Below are 18,402 nucleotides of genomic sequence, written 5' to 3'. Positions count from 1 at the left end.
TCTGAGTCTATTTGAATTGCAGTCTGATTTGAAAACCCCCCATGCTTTCTGTTGAACATTCTAGTATCTTTTTTTTCTGGATAAGAACTTATGGGATATTATAAAATTGATTTCATGGTGTTGTAGTGCTTATGACTGTACTCAGAAAGCTTGATGCTCTCCCCATGTGTCAATGAAAAGTCAGTAACGTGTGTCCGTATTTGTTTGCAGTGGGACTACTTCCACCTCAGAACATACACATCTCTGATGAATGGTATACAAGATTCAGGGTATCCTGGGATCCTTCACCCTCTCCAGTTCTTGGATATAAAATTGTGTATAAGCCAGTGGGTAAGGAAACACTTTTATCATCATAGAAATGCACTGGTGAGCGTTTTTGAGTATGAGGGTATTCTTTGTTGCATCCCCTGTGATTATATTCTACTGACAATTCAGTTATCACATCAGGTCCTCCTTGATCAGAAGTAATGTTTCTGGAAATAGTATTTTAAGCCAATGGCCTAAAGTATTATTACTGCGGGTGTAGGTGAAATTCTCATTTATTTACATGGCTAAAAAATTTTATGTGGTTCACAAAATTCCATGAATTGAAGGTATTTGTGTTCCGACATCTATGTGTTTTTAAGATTATGAAATAGTGCATATTTAATCAATACAAAGTTCTGTATTTTCCCCACTATGTCAAAGTATTATTATGTTTGGGGCATATGTATTTTAGCTTATTTATAACAAGCTTGCTTTCAACTTGACATTGACACTTTCATCTAAACAAGTATCACCTTTATTAAAGCATTTGCTATATTTCTATGTTCTGTCTATACTCTTAGAACAGTGGAAGAAAAGTACTCTTTGTACCAGATTTTCTAGGGCATCTTCCCAGTACCCAGGAAGGGCATGAACTTTTTGAAATTTCCTAGAAAATTTTTCTTAGAAAAACATAAAAAGAGGGGGTAAGAGCAAGGGAAGGTGAGCTTGTGAAAGAAATGGAGAGAGAGAGTTTAAAAGAGGAAGAGGTGTCAATAACTGAGGACCTTCAGTCACTAAGCTCATGCAATGAGGTCCAATATGGATGTTCTTAAATCATCTCCACCGTACACTGAAAAGTGTCACTTGAACACCTACTGTGTGCAATGCACTGTACTGGCAAAGTGAGGCTTAGAGAAGAGGCCTGAGGGTCTAGAGTAGTCATTGGGTGATTCATTTATTCATTAAAGGAACACTGATTACATATCTGTTACACCCTAGGTACAGTGCTGTGCTTTGAGAACCAGAGGGTACAGAATCCAGAGTCTGTTTACAGTTTTGTATTCATCACATACTGTAGCATGTGCTGTCACAAACAAGTGCATAAGGGGTTTTAGAATTAGTGGTGTTCGTACTATTGTTTGAGTATAAGTTAAGGCATTTTGATTTTAAGACAAATTTTAGGCTAGTGATGACATATATCTGTGTGATTTTGTGATCGTTGTTACAGGTTCCAGTGAGCCCATGGAAGTCTTTGTGGGAGAGGTGACCTCATACACATTACACAACCTCAATCCCAGCACCACCTATGATGTCAGTGTTTACGCTCAGTATGATTCTGGACTCAGTGTCCCCCTGACAGACCAAGGCACTACATGTGAGTTATCTGTCTTTGCATGGTTGTAAGAACATGTGGAGTACAAATTACTAGGTCAGCTTGTTTTAATTTTACTTCTTAACATATATATGTTTCCTCAGCACAAAGTGGTTGTCACCCTTTTGTGTCCAGCTAAACAAATCTAAAAGTGATACAATTCACTATACAAAAATGTATATGATAAAATATGTTTAGTTCACAAAGATGTTATAGATTGAATTTTGACAGATAAAAATTTAATTTCATGTCATCATGAATGATCTGTAAAATTAGAGTTGGATGCTATGTAGTTTTTTCTTTTTTTGACATTTGATATGAAAACATATAATAGGTAAATATAGAGTCTGGCATAAGTAATGCCTGCCTGAAAGTGGTTGGTAGGGTAACAATATGGGTGTAATAATTTATAATTTTAATTTGGACATATCACCTACAATGTTACATGGTGTGCTTGAGTGTGATATTGTTATATTACATAATTACAATGCTTACGATTTTATAATAAGAGACTTTGTAATAAAATAGAGTTGTTATTTATGCCGGACCTTGGACATTGATTTAATTGAAATTTTTCACAGAAATGCCATGATTATTAATTCAGCCCAGATAGATTTTGTTGTTGCCAATGCTTTACTAACAATTCAAGGACTTAAGATTGCCTTTTAGAAAAATTTCTTATTTTCCATGAGACATCTTCAACATTTGTACTGTGGAGAGGGCCTGTGTAGAATTTCTTTTCTTTCACAGATCAGTGACAGAAAGGGAGATCTGTTTTCACCATGCCACATTTTCATGTGTAAAGAAAAATAGAAAAATTTTAGACTTTTTTCAGCCATTGTGAAAGTTTTAAAAGTTTATGATTAAAAATATGCTTTTCTGCCTTTATTTACCAAGTATATCTGTTATTTTTTTTCTTTATTATGTAGTGTATTTAAATGTGACAGATCTGAAAACTTACCAGGTCGGGTGGGATACATTCTGTGTTAGATGGTCACCTCACCGGGCAGCCACCTCCTACAGGCTGAAGCTAAACCCTGCAGATGGTACGTGTGCAAAACAAAAACTGGAGCACATAGTAGCAACATTTTTAACTGCAAAATTTTAACCTTTGCAACAACATGGATGGACTTGGAGAACATTATGCTAAGTGCAATAAGCCAGTCAGAGAAAGAGAAGTACCATACAATATCACTGATACTCATATGTGGAATCTAGTGAGCAAACTGAACTAACAAGCAAAATTATCTATGAGATAGACTCATAGATAAGAGAGCAGGATGACAGATCTGGGGTGGGGTGGGGGTTGGGAGGGTGAAGGGATCGAGCAAAAGAGGAAAAGATCTCATGGACACAGACAACAGTGTGGTGACTGCAGCGGGGAGGAGGGTAGGTGGAGGTAGCAGAAGGTGTAAGGGGAATAAATGATAATGGAAAAAATATAATAAATAAATATTCAAAAAAGGTGCCATTTTATTTACAAAATTATGTATAAAATGTCTTTAAATGTAATTGATGATGACACTGACTTTGTTGTCGTAATCAGGAACCAGAGGACAGGAAATTACAGTGCGTGGATCGGAAACGAGTCACTGCTTCACTGGCCTTTCACCAGACACTGATTATGGTGTCACTGTTTTTGTGCAGACACCAAACCTTGAGGGTCCTGGTGTCTCTGTCAAAGAACATACCAGTAAGTTTTTGAGTAACCTGGATGTATCTTTAAGGCTTCAGAGTAGAATGTTCTAGTTGTGAAACACAAAACTCTCATATAGGTACTTTTCTGTATAGGCAGAAGTAATGATGTAATGATGGCAGGTTCTTGAAGGTGGAGTCTGTGGCTGGTTCAGGACCTTTATCTGCAGGAAATCCATGTTGCCCAGTTACACAGTTGGTGTTATTTTAAGGAAAGGGCTAAAGGAGGGACATACCGCTCCAGCTGACAATGAGAAGTTGACATGCATCTGTATTAGTGACTTTTACTCATTTGACCCTATTTGAAGGCCTTATGTTAACCCTTTGAATACTGGCTTTGCCTTTTGCAGCTATAGTCAGTGTCAAATGACTATGAATGATACCAAATTTGGGTAAAATAGAATTCCCAGTGTCCATGCCAATGAGACAATTTGTCATCAAGGATTTACGTCACTCTTGAAATTTACCTTCTGTAATATGAAATGTGCATATATTGTATTTTTCTAATCATTATTTTGAAATTTCTAGCCTTAAAACCAACAGAAGCCCCTACAGAACCACCCACACCTCCTCCTCCTCCCACAATTCCACCTGCTCGAGATGGTAAGTACAGCTGATTTGGCAATTTAATATGTAAGAAAAGATTTATTGCCTTCTTCACGTATGCAGCCTGTACATCATTTACAATTGATATAGAACATTTCTGACTTATTGTTCTCATTCAAGAGTTTTTAGAAAAGAAAAGATTGTCAGTAATATGCTCTCACCCTCCAGGAACATTTTGGTGTGAATAGAATCAGTTACTAACTACTCTAGCTCTTTTTCATTAAATTCGCAGATTAATGTCTCACGATACCATACATAGTCCCTGGTGGACATTTCTTTCTATTTGCTACTGGCATCAGTAGGAGCCATAGATCTTTTTGGCTATGTCTGCAAGCTAGCTGCTGGGCCAGTGGCTTTGGGAGTCTTGGTTTCTGACCTGAGAAGTGCCCTGGAGTGCACAGAGCTAAAACACTTCTACTCACTAAAGTTTGAGGCATAATTGTCACTTGCAGTGAATTGGTAAAAACTCATACTGTTAAAGCTGATCTCTTGGTAATTTGAGACAGTTCTGTGTTTTATCAAATTAAGTTTAAAGTCATTAATCATTCATTTATTTTTCACCACAGATTGTTTTCAGTGTTTAACTGAAAGCATTTCAGATTTCAAAACCATTTTTTTAATCTCAGAAGGCTGTAGCCTGACACAACTTCTTTAAGCCTATTAAATAAGATAACACCTAAAAGTGTATTGTTATAGGGTAAAACAATAATGGATTTCTTTAGATCGTTGATTCTGTAGGTAATCTTGGCTTGTTGAGCTTATTTTTAATAGACTTATTTTTTAGAATAGAGCAGTTTTAGGTTGATGGCAAAATTAGGTAGAAAGTGCATAATGTTACCTGAATCCGCACATGCACAGCCTCCCCCAGACCAACCTCTGCATCAGAGTGGAGTTTTATTTTTAGAATTTTTAGAATTTATTTTTAGAATTTTTTTAGCCTCCAAGTTTGAAGATTCAGTTAAAGATATTTATTTTATTCTACCCCTCGCTTCCCACCCTGTGATTCTAGTGGCATAACTTAAAATTAAAAGACATCTTATTTGCATGAAATCTTTGATAAGTATATGCAAAATTTCCAAACTGTTAAGTTCTGGACATTGTTGCTTTCCATTTCATATCCTCCTCATTTATTGTTTGAAGCTACTTGAAGAGTTCCATGAGAAAGGAGCATATATTGCATAACGGATCCAAATAGATGAAGTAATTTCAGAGCAGAATTGAGGGCAGTTGGATTAGTAGCAAGGTGTTTGACTACATTTCTCAGCTGTATAATTTCACTTGAATGAAATAATTCATGAGATTTGGGGCTTACTTTGTTTTTCTTTTTTTTTATTTCCCCAGTATGCAAAGGGGCCAAGGCAGATATTGTATTCTTGACTGATGCCTCCTGGAGTATCGGGGATGATAATTTTAACAAAGTTGTAAAGTTCATCTTCAATACTGTGGGAGCCTTTGATGAAGTCAATCCTGCTGGAATTCAGGTGGGTGTCACTATTCACTTGTAGTACCTTACTATATCCTTTGAACTTCTCTTCAGAAAAATTTTTTGTTGTTGTTCAATTACAGTTGTTCCTATTTTCCCCCCATTACTCTCCCCCTGCCCTGCTCATCTCCCACCTCCCACATTCAATCCCCGCTCCCCCCAATTTTCTTTGTCCTGAGACCTTTATACATGTTCCTTGACTTGACTCTTCTCCTTCTTTCCCCCACTATCCCTCCGCCTCTGGTCACTGTCAGTTTGTTTTTTATTTCCATGTCTCTGGTTGTATTTTGCTTATTTTTTTGTTTTGTTGATTAGGTTCCACTTATAGGTGAGATCATATGGTATTTGTCTTTTACCATCTGGCTTATTGCATTTAGCATAATACTCTCCAGTTCCATCCATGCTGCCATGAAGGGTAGGAATTCCTTCTTTCTTTCTGCTGCATAGTATTCCATTGTGTAAATGTACCCCAGTTTTTTAATCCACTCATTTACTATTGGACACTTGGGCTGTTTCCAGCACTTGACTATTGTAAATAATGCTGCTGTGAACATTTATCTCTCTTTTTAAGTAGAAAGACTTTTCAGTACAAATTATGTTTTGACTTTTTTATTTGATGTTTTCATTACACATGTATTTTTGGGAAGGAGTTGGGTGTAAATGATAAATAAGCATAAAAATATTCCTTTAGGTATTTTGTGCAACTTCTATCTAACTCATTGACTCCTTAAACAAGAGACTACAAATTCTTTTGAATTTTCTTTTATCCTTCCTCATTCCTTTTGGTGAATTTTCTTCTTTATTTTGGCAGTTTATACTTTTTCATTGAGGCATCTTAGAGATATTTGAAAATAAGAGAATTTGACATAAACCACAAATAATTTCATAAACAAATTATGTCTTTTATGGAAGTATACTTTAAGGACTATACTGAATTTCAAATCCCCAAATAACCCTGTGGATATTATTCCAACCCAGGAAGAGTAAAAGGTCAGGCCATTATAGTCTCAATTTAATGTGTCAAAAGCTAAGCCATTTTTCCATCCTTTTAGAAATGTAAAATATCTAATAGAAAATAAAAAATAGCTATCATATTGCATTAATTCCTACGTGCCAGCTACTTTCATACATGGTTACTATACACGTCTTCAAAACGACGCTCAAAAATAAACATAATTACCTCCATTTCACTGATGAGGAAACCAAAGCCCAGTAATGTCGGAAACTTGCCCAGTGTCATGTGGCTATTGCTTGGCAGGGCTAGGATTTCAGCCCAAGGATTCCTGACTACAGAGACTATCCTTTTTCCACTAAATCACATTGCCACTTAGTTTGTGATGAGTGCTGCTATCATCATACATGAGATAGTGTTCTATTAGCATAACGAGTGGATGTGGTCAGTGGGAAGGAGCAGTTGACTGCAGAACTGATTGCTTAGCCAACGTTTGAGTTCAAGATACTGTGTCTCATTTTTAATTTTGAAACCTCACTGCTCCCCAGTTTTACCCATCCCTTCCTATGTCCTAGGGAAAAGTACCATATGAATATAATATATTCACATTTTAATATCAGTTATTGCCAATTTCATTGAAGATTAGAAATTCAATGATTTAATGAGACAACAGTAGTCAGTGTTATAATACTAGCTATAAAGAGCTTACAATTCTCTGTCAGGTATGAGTCACTCCTTTTTCTCATTCTGCAGCCAGAGGAATCATTGGAAAATTGAAACAAAAAAGAGATGGCATTCTCACCACAAACCACATTTCCTTTCAGGTCTCATTTGTGCAGTACAGTGATGAGGTCAAGTCTGAGTTCAAGCTGAACACGTACAATGACAAGGCCCTAGCCCTGGGGGCCCTCCAGAACATTAGGTACAGAGGAGGAAACACAAGAACAGGTACAGTTGATCAGAGTATACATAGATCTTCACTCTCCGGAGTGCTTGGAGTGGAAGAACTGAGTGTATCATCTCACTCACTCTAATATTCACATTTCTATCAGTTGGGCATTGAGGTGACACTAACATGTTCCATGCCACACTCTGTAGGTAAGGCTCTCACATTTATCAAGGAAAAAGTCTTGACCTGGGAGAGTGGAATGAGGAAGAATGTCCCCAAAGTGCTGGTTGTGGTCACAGATGGTCGGTCACAGGACGAGGTCAAGAAAGCAGCTTTCGTCATCCAGCAGTCAGGTAAGCCAGGCAAGCATTTGATGCCCAGTGATTGCACTCATTATTTTAACAGTTTTAAATGTTCAGGAATGATTGCAACCTGCAACCCCCCCTTAAGATTTGCTAATTTTACTTTATTGTTTCTATTTAATCTTTACTTCATACCCTTAGTATATATTTAAGTGTGGACTAGTTTGGTAACTGCTCAAAAATAACATGGTATATATTCTTTGTATAAGATGTGACTCAGGGTCTGTCAATGAGCAAGCTAAGTTTCCTCACAGTGGCTGGGAGGCTACAGAATGGAATAATGGGTTGACCTTAGAGCATTTCCTGCCATAGCAGCGGTGAGCCTTGATGCGGGTTCCCGTGTAGGGACAGACACAGGAAAGCCTTCACTGTGGCACAGCCTTGTAGATGCAGACTCAGAGCAGCTTCCTGAGAGCTACCCTGCCCAGAAAGAGCAGCCATGGCTCAGGGGCACATTGCTGGGGTACATTTGGCAACAGAACATCCTGAGTGCCTACTGCCTTTTGGATTTATTATTTAGGGTTATTAGAGATGGAGCAAGGTCTTTCCAGTACTTGCATTAACACCATCTGTCCACTCCCACCCCAGTAGGGCCCAAGGTGGACATATGTTATTCATTATCTATTGTGGTAATTGCATGGTTACATGGAATTGCACTGATCTTTTTATAAATTATTGCCACTATGCTATGCACTTTGAGCAGATTTCAGCATATTTCGTGCTCCTAGCTGACTGGAGTTTCAGGTTATTAATGCTTACTCCTCATGTTACCTTATTAATACCTAGTTATGTAACTAATTCCTTATACAGTTTATTTTTTTTAATAGTCAAATCAGCTTTTGGAGTGGAAACTTTATTTATGTTAATATAAATAAATGAAAGTTATTGCCAGTGGGGATTATAGATTCTGTTTTAGAAGTGTCCAAAATGCTGCCATTGAGCCCAGGTTTATTGAGAAAATCAGTCACAAGAATCAGATTTTTAAATGAGCCCATTTTGCTTTCTGGGTCACACAAGCTTAAAGTGTTAATAATAGTGCCTAAGAAAGCTATAGAATTCATGGGTGTATCAGGACTGTAGATATGTGCAAGGAAATGTACACCATGTCAAATCTTTCTGCTAATAAAATGTTTGCCTCTTGTTGGGATTTTATTAGGAAGTCCAATTAATTGAATTTTATAAGCCAGAAAATAGGAAGACCTGGAAAAAGTACATATTCATTAAAGAGAGTTTATGTCAATTAAAAGTAGTTACTGTATACACTGAGAAATACAGCATCAGCCCCGATAAGATTTTATTTTGCATTGTTTAAACTACAAAAGACAGGAAAAGGGCTATGTCATTGACATGTAAACACTGCTCTGCAGGGTTCAGTGTTTTTGTGGTTGGTGTGGCCGATGTTGAGTACAATGAGCTCGCCAACATTGCCAGCAAACCAAGCGAACGGCATGTGTTCATTGTGGATGACTTTGAATCTTTTGAGAAGATAGAAGACAACCTCATTACATTTGTCTGTGAAACTGCCACCTCAAGTAAGTCATGATCCACATGGATTCATAATATTATTTGTTTTGAAAAATAACCACTTGGTAGGCCATTCCCTATCCTATATGGGATTAAGTGTGAGCATAAATAGATCCTGGGAAATCCCTTAAGAAACTGATGAATTATTGTTCCTATTGGGATTGTGCTAAATGTGTACTTGTCAGAGGTCCACTTTAAGCCTTGAGGATGTAATACAGTCCTTGTATGGAAATAAAGTGATTTAATACATCCTTTTCCCACCATCTCAATGCCTGTGACAGTTGAGTAAATTAGTCTTCAGCTTTAGGCATGCAATCATGGAAGCATTTCTGTGAGACGAAGGTTTTCCCTATTAGTAGACAATGGGTATTTGTTCTGTCAACATCCATGCTTCAAGGGACTGATGAAAACACTCATTTGGACATGTGTGCTCCATACAAATTTACTTGGTACCCATTGGTTTTTTTGATTGTAGATTTTTCTTGTTATTCCTAGATCTCAAGTCCAACTTTTAAAATGCAGTGAAGTACACAGTGTTGATTATTTTTGTCAATTTATTCTCTTTCCAATCCATTAGCACTGGTTCTTGGGGTATTAGATCATGGATACAGTTATGTGGCTAGTCTAGACTCTTGATTCTAGGCAAGGCTATGCTTTGAAAATGTTTTATTTTCCCCTATTAAACATTATATTAAAACCTCAGAACTCTGGTGGGAGGTGGCAGTAACAAAGAAATGCCAGTGCTTTAGTCTGAAAACTGACCTGGAAGCTCAGAAAGGAGCTGTACCAGTGAAAGGTGGGTAGGGAACCGCAGTTGTCTCACTTCCACTCCCCGTGGCCCTGAAAGCCCTTCTCTGGTATCCCCTGCTCTGGGGGCCCAGGTTGGAAGCCGCTGTACACTTGTTGTTCCTTGATGTTCGGTAGGCAGCCTGGGGCTCCGGGGCTGAGCAGAGGAGAGGGTTGGATAGGGACAAAGTCCTACTGCCTTTGCATAAATCTGAAATTCCCTGGGTGAAATAAAAGTTCTTTAATCTATTGAAAAACATCTGAAATTTCTCCTTTAATTGTATTTTACTATTCTTGAGAACACTGTAAAATTCTAATTGAACTAGAGTATGGTTAGAAAACATTGCTAGTACTTGTCAGTAGTATAATTTATCCTCCAAACGGAAAGGAATCCTTTATGAACAATTAGATGGATGTTAGTTTTTATAAATGCATGAACAACTTCTTTACTTGACATATGTACACAGCTGCTTTCTGTACATACACAATATTTGCATGTCATGTTGGTGAATCATACTGAAAGAACACTGTACATTGCAGGTTGCCCTCTCATTTATTTGGATGGCTACACCTCACCAGGTAAGCATTTACAAACTTGGGCTAATGTATTTCAGGATTTAAGCAATTAAATAATTTAAATGGCCTCATTTCAATGTTTTCTTTTCTGATGTGAAGGTTTTAAGATGCTTGAAGCCTACAATCTGACAGAAAAGAATTTTGCTTCCGTACAAGGGGTCTCTTTGGAGTCAGGGTCCTTCCCCAGCTACTCCTCTTACAGGCTGCAGAAGAACGCCTTTGTAAATCAACCTACGGCGTAAGTGTGACAACACGGGTTTCTTTCTCTTTTAATGGGCAAGAGTTTTTTTGAGGTTCTTGGAATCTTTGCTGACTTCTTGGAATACTGGCACTTTAGATTTGTCAGAAGACTACTTATGAATGACCTAGATTAATTTTTTAAAATACACTTGGGTTAAGTGTCTTTCACAGGGTCACACAGGAGAAGGACTCAAACCTTGCTCTTCTCAGAGTGAAGAATTTCATTCTGGTTCTGCAGTGTTATGGAGTGCCGGTCCTTTTGAATTTAAGGCTAGGATTGCAGCTATGCTTTTTGTAAAGGAGTTTGTTTAAACACTAAGGCAACTTACTATTTGGAACACTTCTCCCTGAGGTGCAGAGGGACTTATGGAATAAGTGTAGACAGGGAGCAGCATTCTTTCCCGTGTTTCAGGCCTCTGGATGATGAAAGCCCTCTGCTTGTCTGTGTTCAGGCAGGCAGTGGTTAGTTTTTATTGGCTGATGCTATGGAGATCTATTGGGTAGCTCTAGATGTTGTTACCATATTTTACTCCATGAAACCTTGCACCTGGGAGCGATAAGCAAAATATGTATTTCTTATTCATTAGAATGAAAACATTTTAATCTTGAAAAATATGTGTTTGGCAACTTATAGAGAGAAAAGAACATGAAGAAATAAAGCTTTCAATAACTTAGGACAGGGTCAGAAAATGCTGTCTGAAATTTGAAATGTTCTGGGAAAGCTGATGGAAAATTCAGACTAAAACCCAAACTAATTTCATTTAAGGAAGCAGAGATCACATTTGTAGTTTGACCACGCAGTTCCTAGCTTTTGGATGTTCAGCCACGCAGGTTCCCAGTTTCAGGTGTTTCAGTGAACCTTAATGTCTGTGTTTTACTCTTAGTCACCTCCGGGTGTGACACCTGCATTTTAACTAATGACAGCTTGCTGTCCTCTCAGTAGTCAGCGCTGGTGGCTGAAAGAAGCATAAGTGTAATTCAATGATTATTTTTTTCATAAGGACTCATTAACTGAGAAAGGAAGAAAAATGGGCAAGGTTAGACATGAATTAATATGGAGGAGATATTATTTTTAACAAGATATTATGAAGACAGTAGGCTTTGGAACACACAAAAGCTATTGTGTCAGCTTGCCCAGAACATATGTTTCAAGAAGTAAGGCGGGATTATGTTCCAGAAGTGCCAGTGGTGTGCAAGGACTTGAAACCTCAAGAGACATGCTGTGCTCTGTCAAAATTCGTAGAAGTTTCTCTTGTAAGAGTTGATGATCAAGGCCTTTTTTCTACCTTCAGAAATAAAGTGTTATTAAATGGTCTCAGACAGAAAACCATCAATCTCGCTTCAATGATTCCTCCTGCATAGTGGTTGACTCAGCTCTGGAAGGACACATGGAACCACATTTTTTTTTCTTTTTTTTGTCTAACAGCCTTAGAACAAAGAAATATTTCCTTTTAACTGAATGACATCCCTTTATCACCACTAAACTTTTGCTCATGTACATGACCTCAACATTTATTACTGGTTTTATCTTTGTGAACATGTGAGCTTCTGGAGATTGTTTGATTTATCTTATTTCAAGGGAAAAATTTGGAAGTGTAAAACCTATTAGAGAAAGCAAGGAAGAAATAAAACCTTAAGTTACCTTATGATCTTATGCCCTTGGCAGAAATTATCTAGTGAGATTCATTCTCTTAAAATTACATTCATAGGTTTAATATTTATCACTCTAAAATTATTGCAAAATTTTATAATAATTTATGTGTGGAAAAAATTGTTATTAGGATAAAAGATTATTTGGCAATTATCAGAGTTTTGTGACTTTAGCAGATTATAAATGATCTATTACTACTTACATAGTGGACCCTTGATGCTTGTTCTTTTGATGTCCTTCCTAAATTTTTCTTCTTCTAATATGTAGCCAGATTATATTAAATGACTCTTAAAACTACTGATAATGAGATTCTGGTACAAAGATTTAAAATATTCTCTATTTCTGATGAGAAATCCTTATTAATTAATTCATTTATTTGTTTTATCCAACAGAGAACTACACCCAAATGGACTCCCTCCTTCATACACGATTATATTATTGTTCAGACTTCTCCCAGAAACTCCCAATGACCCTTTTGCAATTTGGCAAATCACAGACAGAGACTACAAACCACAAGTTGGGGTGATTGCAGATCGTAAGGATTTTTATCTTATTTGAAGACACATACATACATATTGATTATGTTTTCTCTGTTCTCTTTAAGAAACTTCTGAATAAACAGAATGGGTCAAAAGTAGGTTTACAGTTGTAAGTACACAGAACAGGTTATTCTTGTATTATTGTTTGTTAATTATTATATTATTTTCCATATGAACAACTGTAAACCTCCTTTTATCCACTCTTTATACTCATATGTTACCTGATATATGCTTTTATATTTAAAGTTTTAAAACTATAACATACTAGTAAATATTCTAATTATGTTTTATCTCAACTAAAATTATTGAATTTTTTAGACACCTTACCAGAAAGTATCATCTGTTAATACTTTGAATATAAAGTATACCATGCATGCAGCTTAGTAACAATTATGTGTTGATTACAGCTTCTAGCAAGACATTATCATTTTTTAACAAGGATACAAGAGGGGAGGTGCAGACTATTACGTTTGACACAGAAGAAGTGAAGACATTATTTTATGGAAGTTTTCATAAGGTAAAAAGATCATTTAGTTATGGAAAAAGGAATATGACTTAAAATTTTAAATTACTTTATTACTTATTAAAATATGTTAAGTTGATGGGATTATAGCTATATCTTTAAAAAATAAAATCGTATGGTAATATTTTTTCAAATACAAGAATGCCTATTTTTTTCTATCTACCATTTTATTGTGAACCATTACATCCTTTCCTTTCTAAAGCTTACTTTTTAAATTATATATATTTTAATTATTAGAATTATTATTTTATGGAGCTGTTTCTGCTTGCCTTTGTTCACTGTGAAGTGGCAGACATGCCAGTCTAAGTTATTATTACCTACCAAAATAATGAAGATAAATGTTTATATGATTAATTTTTACATGAACACACTATTAGGTTTCTAAAATATCTTATTAAAAGTTCTAAGATGCATTCTTAGGTGATTGTCTATTTTTGTTGATCTTAGTTTTTTGTATGTTAACATCTAAGGATAATAGAGACTTTCTAAAATGTTTTTAGAGGTTAATTGACAAATAAGGATACTGAAGTTTGCAATAGTAGAAAAGAAAAGAACAATCTAGGTTAGGGATGGATTTTTTAATAGTATTTCTTCATCCACTGAGTTAGCAGGCAGAATACCTCTGGATCCATTGGTGGTCTAGAAGTCCTCTAGTATGGAACACAGAAAATTAGTCCCATACATAGAATACAAATATTTCCAGTTCATTCTGATGCTAAAGTGAAAATTGAAGAACTTTTCTATATTTGAGTAGCTTTAGCTGTATTTTTTGCTGATTCTATTCCTGAGAATTTGGTTTCTTTTCAGAATGTTTTCCTTTTTCATGAATTAGATTCTTAGTAAATATGGCAAATAACTCCTCATATAACTCAAAGAAGCTTCATGGTGTGAACATTAGTGAGAAGCAAAATACAATGAAGGAAAAACAATGATCTTTGAGTATAATGGCATATCCTCCTAACAGTTTATTGACTTTTATGGTGAAGTACAGTAAAATAAATTTCTCCTTGGGAAAGAAAATTCTAGTTTGACAAATATTAGCTTCAACTGCCCTTATCTAATAATAGATGTTGAATCTGGTGAAGTTATTATGAAGCTTTTTGGCTCATTGATAAACCTATTATACTTACATTTGAGTAATTTGCTAAAAAGAACTATTCTGTTTTTCCTTTCATACCCACTACAGATTTAGAAATTTAATTTTCTGTTAGTTGACTGATAACTATTTATTTATTCATTTATTTTAAATAATACATATATTTATTTATTTATTTATTCATAGACAGAGGGGAAGGGAGGGAGAAAGAGAGGAAGAGAAACATCAATGTGTGATTGCCTGTTGTGCACCCCCTACTGAGGACCTGGCCTGCAACCCAGGCATGTGCCTTGACAGGGAATCAAACCAGTGACCTCTTGGTTTGCAGGTCTATGCTCAATCCAGTGAGCCACACCAGCCAGGGCCATTTTTTAAATTTCAAACTTTTATTGAATGCTTCATTTTCAATATTTTGCTGAGGTCCATAGTGACAGTTGGTATTGCAACTGAAGGACAATTTTTGGCAATACTTCATTTGCCTTTATAGAAAAATATTTGTATTATTATGTTTTTCTTCTCATAAGCTCTGTTCTCTCCTCAAATTCTCTACATTTTTCTTAATATGTTTCTTTTACTAGTTCCTTCTCTGCTTTTTCACTATACTCTTTTTCCTCTTCCTTTCTCTTACCTCATTCTTTTAACCTACTCTCATTTATTCTATCAATTTAAGTACCAAGTTCAAGTACTATTGGCTATTTACATTCTTTACTGATTCAAGAATTCAAACACTCTTCTTTCATTTTTCATTTAATCCAGGAACCGAAATCCTTCATTTCTTGGGATAATGACCAGTACTCCAATAGCAGGAAGTGAGCGAAAATGACATACAGGGTCCTCTTGGGAAAGAGGGGATAGGTTAAAAGAACTTAGGTGGGGAATGGCAGACTGCTATCGTTTCTCAAAAATTCTCTTGAAAAGTTTTTTGTGTCTCCATTCTGTTGTAACAAATAACATAGTTCCAAGTGAGAAATTTATAATATAAAGAAAAAGAGGAATAGATGAAAAATAAAGTTTTGGTAATGGTAGAGTTTAGGACAGGAGATGAGTTGGCAAGAATGTTCCTATTTCTTTCTGCTGGTCTGTGACCAACAATGTTTCACAGTTGGGAAATAGTCCCTACATTCTTAGAACAATGATATACAGATGAAGAGCCCACTCTGAATTGTAATTATGCATGTGTTTAAAATGCAATAAAACATGTGGAAGAGATTGTAGCAAAATACATTTTTAGCATCTGCTTCATATGGTTGACATTGAATGACCAGTGTATTTAAAATAGTTTTGTTACAAGTTAAAAGTTTTGAATTTGAAATAATGTTCCTGCGTACTATAATTTTTTAAAATACTCTGTCATATTTGCCTCTGAGATTGTTCATGCAAGAGCCAACATATAAGCTCTACTTCTTATTAGATAATAAATGTCTTGGGAATTCTTTTTTGATGGCTTTCTTGAATTCAATATTAGATGATTGTACTGTGGGCATATGATGTTTTTTTATTTTTAGTAAGCTCTGTATTCCTTTTATATAAATGCAATCTGCAAGTTATATTTACCACTTACAGATGCACCAAATTAGTGCTTTGGTGGTGATTCTCTGTGGGAAAAAAAGCTTACTGTTTAAAAAAATCTCTAGAGATCATTATGCTTATTGGCTCAAAGTACTTAAGAGAATTTCTGTTCTTTTCAACTTGGAGCTAAACTTTTCAAAAATAATCATTAAGTGCTTACTTGAGTATTTGTGCTGTGATTAAGTGGAAACTATCAGCATAACTATAAACTCAAAGATTACCTGCAACCATTCTTTACATTGTTGAAATACAAATGTTTTATTAATTATCTCTACTAATAGATTTCTCAAGACCCTGAGTGTCCTCAATATCAGAAAAAAATAAATCAGCATAAGATTCTTTACTTAGAAGAAAATTGAATCTTGAACCTATTGATTTCCAGAGCTGAATCTCTATAGGAGATATATATGCTAGCTCTTTCTATGTTTGGTATTTATATGGTATGCAGGTTCTTTTTGACTGAAATTAGGATATAAATTAAAAATTCAATTTAACAAAGTTAGTGGAAGACAACTGAGGCTCCTTTTTGCTGAAAATAATATTACTGATTTATTAACTTGTATGTGAATAGTTCTTTATAGTTTACAGAGTCATCTCATCCACAATATTATATCCCTGGTCATCTCAGTAATAGTACATGGTGATGGACTGGAAATTATGCATGTGTGTGTGGAGGGAGGAAACTATGACCTAGAGAGGCTAAGTGGGTCATTTGATTTGATGTTAATAAATGACCTGACATTGCAACCTGCTCTTGGATTTTTAGTCTAAGACACTTTATTTGGGATGAGAATAGCTTAAAGAACATATTTTTAAAACTGTGATATGAAATATAAAGAAGTCAGCCAATTTTTTGGTGACAGAAAATTTGTAATGGAAACATGATTTTTTTAGGTTCATATTGTAGTAACCTCAAAAAGTGTTAAGATTTACATCGACTGCTATGAAATTGTAGAAAAAGACATCAAGGAAGCTGGAAATATCACAACTGATGGTTACGAAATTCTTGGAAAACTGCTTAAAGGGGAGAGGAAATCAGCCACAGTAAGTAACACATTTTTATTTTTCTTGGTACCTTGCATTAAGATTGAAATGGCATTTTTTTAAGTAACAAGTGAATTTTTTTTCAATCAGTTTTAAATGGTTAAATTTCTCGTTCAGATTGAAACATTGAAAAATTACATTAAAAATATGCTACTGAAATAATATAGTAATGTGCTTTATTCCTGAAAGCAAAATAAGATGTCAAGGCAACAGAGAACATCGTGTAGTCATCTTGAAACGGGATCAAATTGGACAGTACGACACAAATCGCTGCCAGGACAATCAGTGAAATCTCAAATAATTCACTTTTTTGTTCTTCAAAGAGAGTAATTGTTAATACACATTTGTGCAGTCAGGACTTTAGCATCTGTGGACAGTGGCCGTGACACTGCTGGAGCCCGAACTTTCTCACGGAGGCGGTGGCCGGCAGTCTCACAGGAAGACCAGCGCAGTGGAGTAGCCAGCTGACCACATTCCTCACACGCTCCACTCTCCCGTTTTGAGGCAGGAATGTAACAACCCTGTTTACAGTTCTGTCTAGTAACAAAATTTAAAACTGAAGGTTTTCACTCTACCAGGTTAATTAAGTTCATATCAAATGTCAATCAATAATAACAGTGTTCTAAGAACAAGTCTACTATCTTTGGCTTCTGATATTTTAATCATATTTATTTAATTTAGTTTTCTTCCATAGACAGAATTTTCTTCTAGATGCAAAAGTGAAATTTTTATCTCACATGTAAACACAAGTGCAAGTTTAATATAATTGTGATTAAAATTCAGATATTTTATTGAATATTGGTTTTTAGTATTTAAATAGAAAACCATGTCAGGGTTATAAAATAATGGTTATATCTAAACAATCTTTTCCTTTTTATTAAAAGAGCTCTACTTTTTAAATGTAGAAAGATAGGAAGTATATAAATTTGGCCCTCTGTATTTGTGGATTATGTATCCGGGGGTTCAATCAACTGAGGTTTGAAAATAATTTTAAAAAATTCCAAAAAGCTGATCCTTGAGCAATACAGCATGACAACTATTTATATAGACTTTACATTGTATTAATTATTATAAATAACCAAGAGGTGATTTAAAGCATACTGGAGGGTGTATGTAGGTTACATACAAATACTAGTTCATTTAAGTAAATGACTTGAGTGTCTCTGGATTTCAGTATCCATGGGGAGAGGTCGATGGGTTCCTGGAACCAATTCCTCTGTGAATACCAAGGGCGGACTGTGTTGTATTG

General features: G+C 35.5%; 1 protein-coding gene across 1 annotated transcript in view; it reads left to right on the top strand.

Annotated features, from left to right (window-relative positions):
* Nucleotides 1-18,402, top strand: part of COL12A1 (collagen type XII alpha 1 chain) — a 111,984-nt gene that overhangs the window by 70,108 nt on the left and 23,474 nt on the right. The window contains exons 39-52 of the mRNA XM_045843384.1: nt 211-330; nt 1,475-1,621; nt 2,548-2,664; nt 3,165-3,311; nt 3,842-3,916; nt 5,261-5,400; nt 7,179-7,302; nt 7,453-7,596; nt 8,973-9,137; nt 10,456-10,494; nt 10,591-10,729; nt 12,775-12,917; nt 13,329-13,438; nt 17,004-17,153. Coding sequence (XP_045699340.1) covers nt 211-330; nt 1,475-1,621; nt 2,548-2,664; nt 3,165-3,311; nt 3,842-3,916; nt 5,261-5,400; nt 7,179-7,302; nt 7,453-7,596; nt 8,973-9,137; nt 10,456-10,494; nt 10,591-10,729; nt 12,775-12,917; nt 13,329-13,438; nt 17,004-17,153 — 1,760 coding nt within the window. The remainder of the gene's footprint in view (nt 1-210; nt 331-1,474; nt 1,622-2,547; nt 2,665-3,164; nt 3,312-3,841; nt 3,917-5,260; nt 5,401-7,178; nt 7,303-7,452; nt 7,597-8,972; nt 9,138-10,455; nt 10,495-10,590; nt 10,730-12,774; nt 12,918-13,328; nt 13,439-17,003; nt 17,154-18,402) is intronic.

The sequence above is a fragment of the Phyllostomus hastatus genome, unplaced genomic scaffold (genome assembly GCF_019186645.2).
Source record: "Phyllostomus hastatus isolate PE091 unplaced genomic scaffold, TTU_PhHast_1.1 phas_contig_40, whole genome shotgun sequence".
NCBI classification, from domain to species: domain Eukaryota; kingdom Metazoa; phylum Chordata; class Mammalia; order Chiroptera; family Phyllostomidae; genus Phyllostomus; species Phyllostomus hastatus.
The sequence above is the reverse complement of the archived record's forward strand: the minus strand, read 5'-3'. Positions and strand labels throughout refer to the sequence as shown.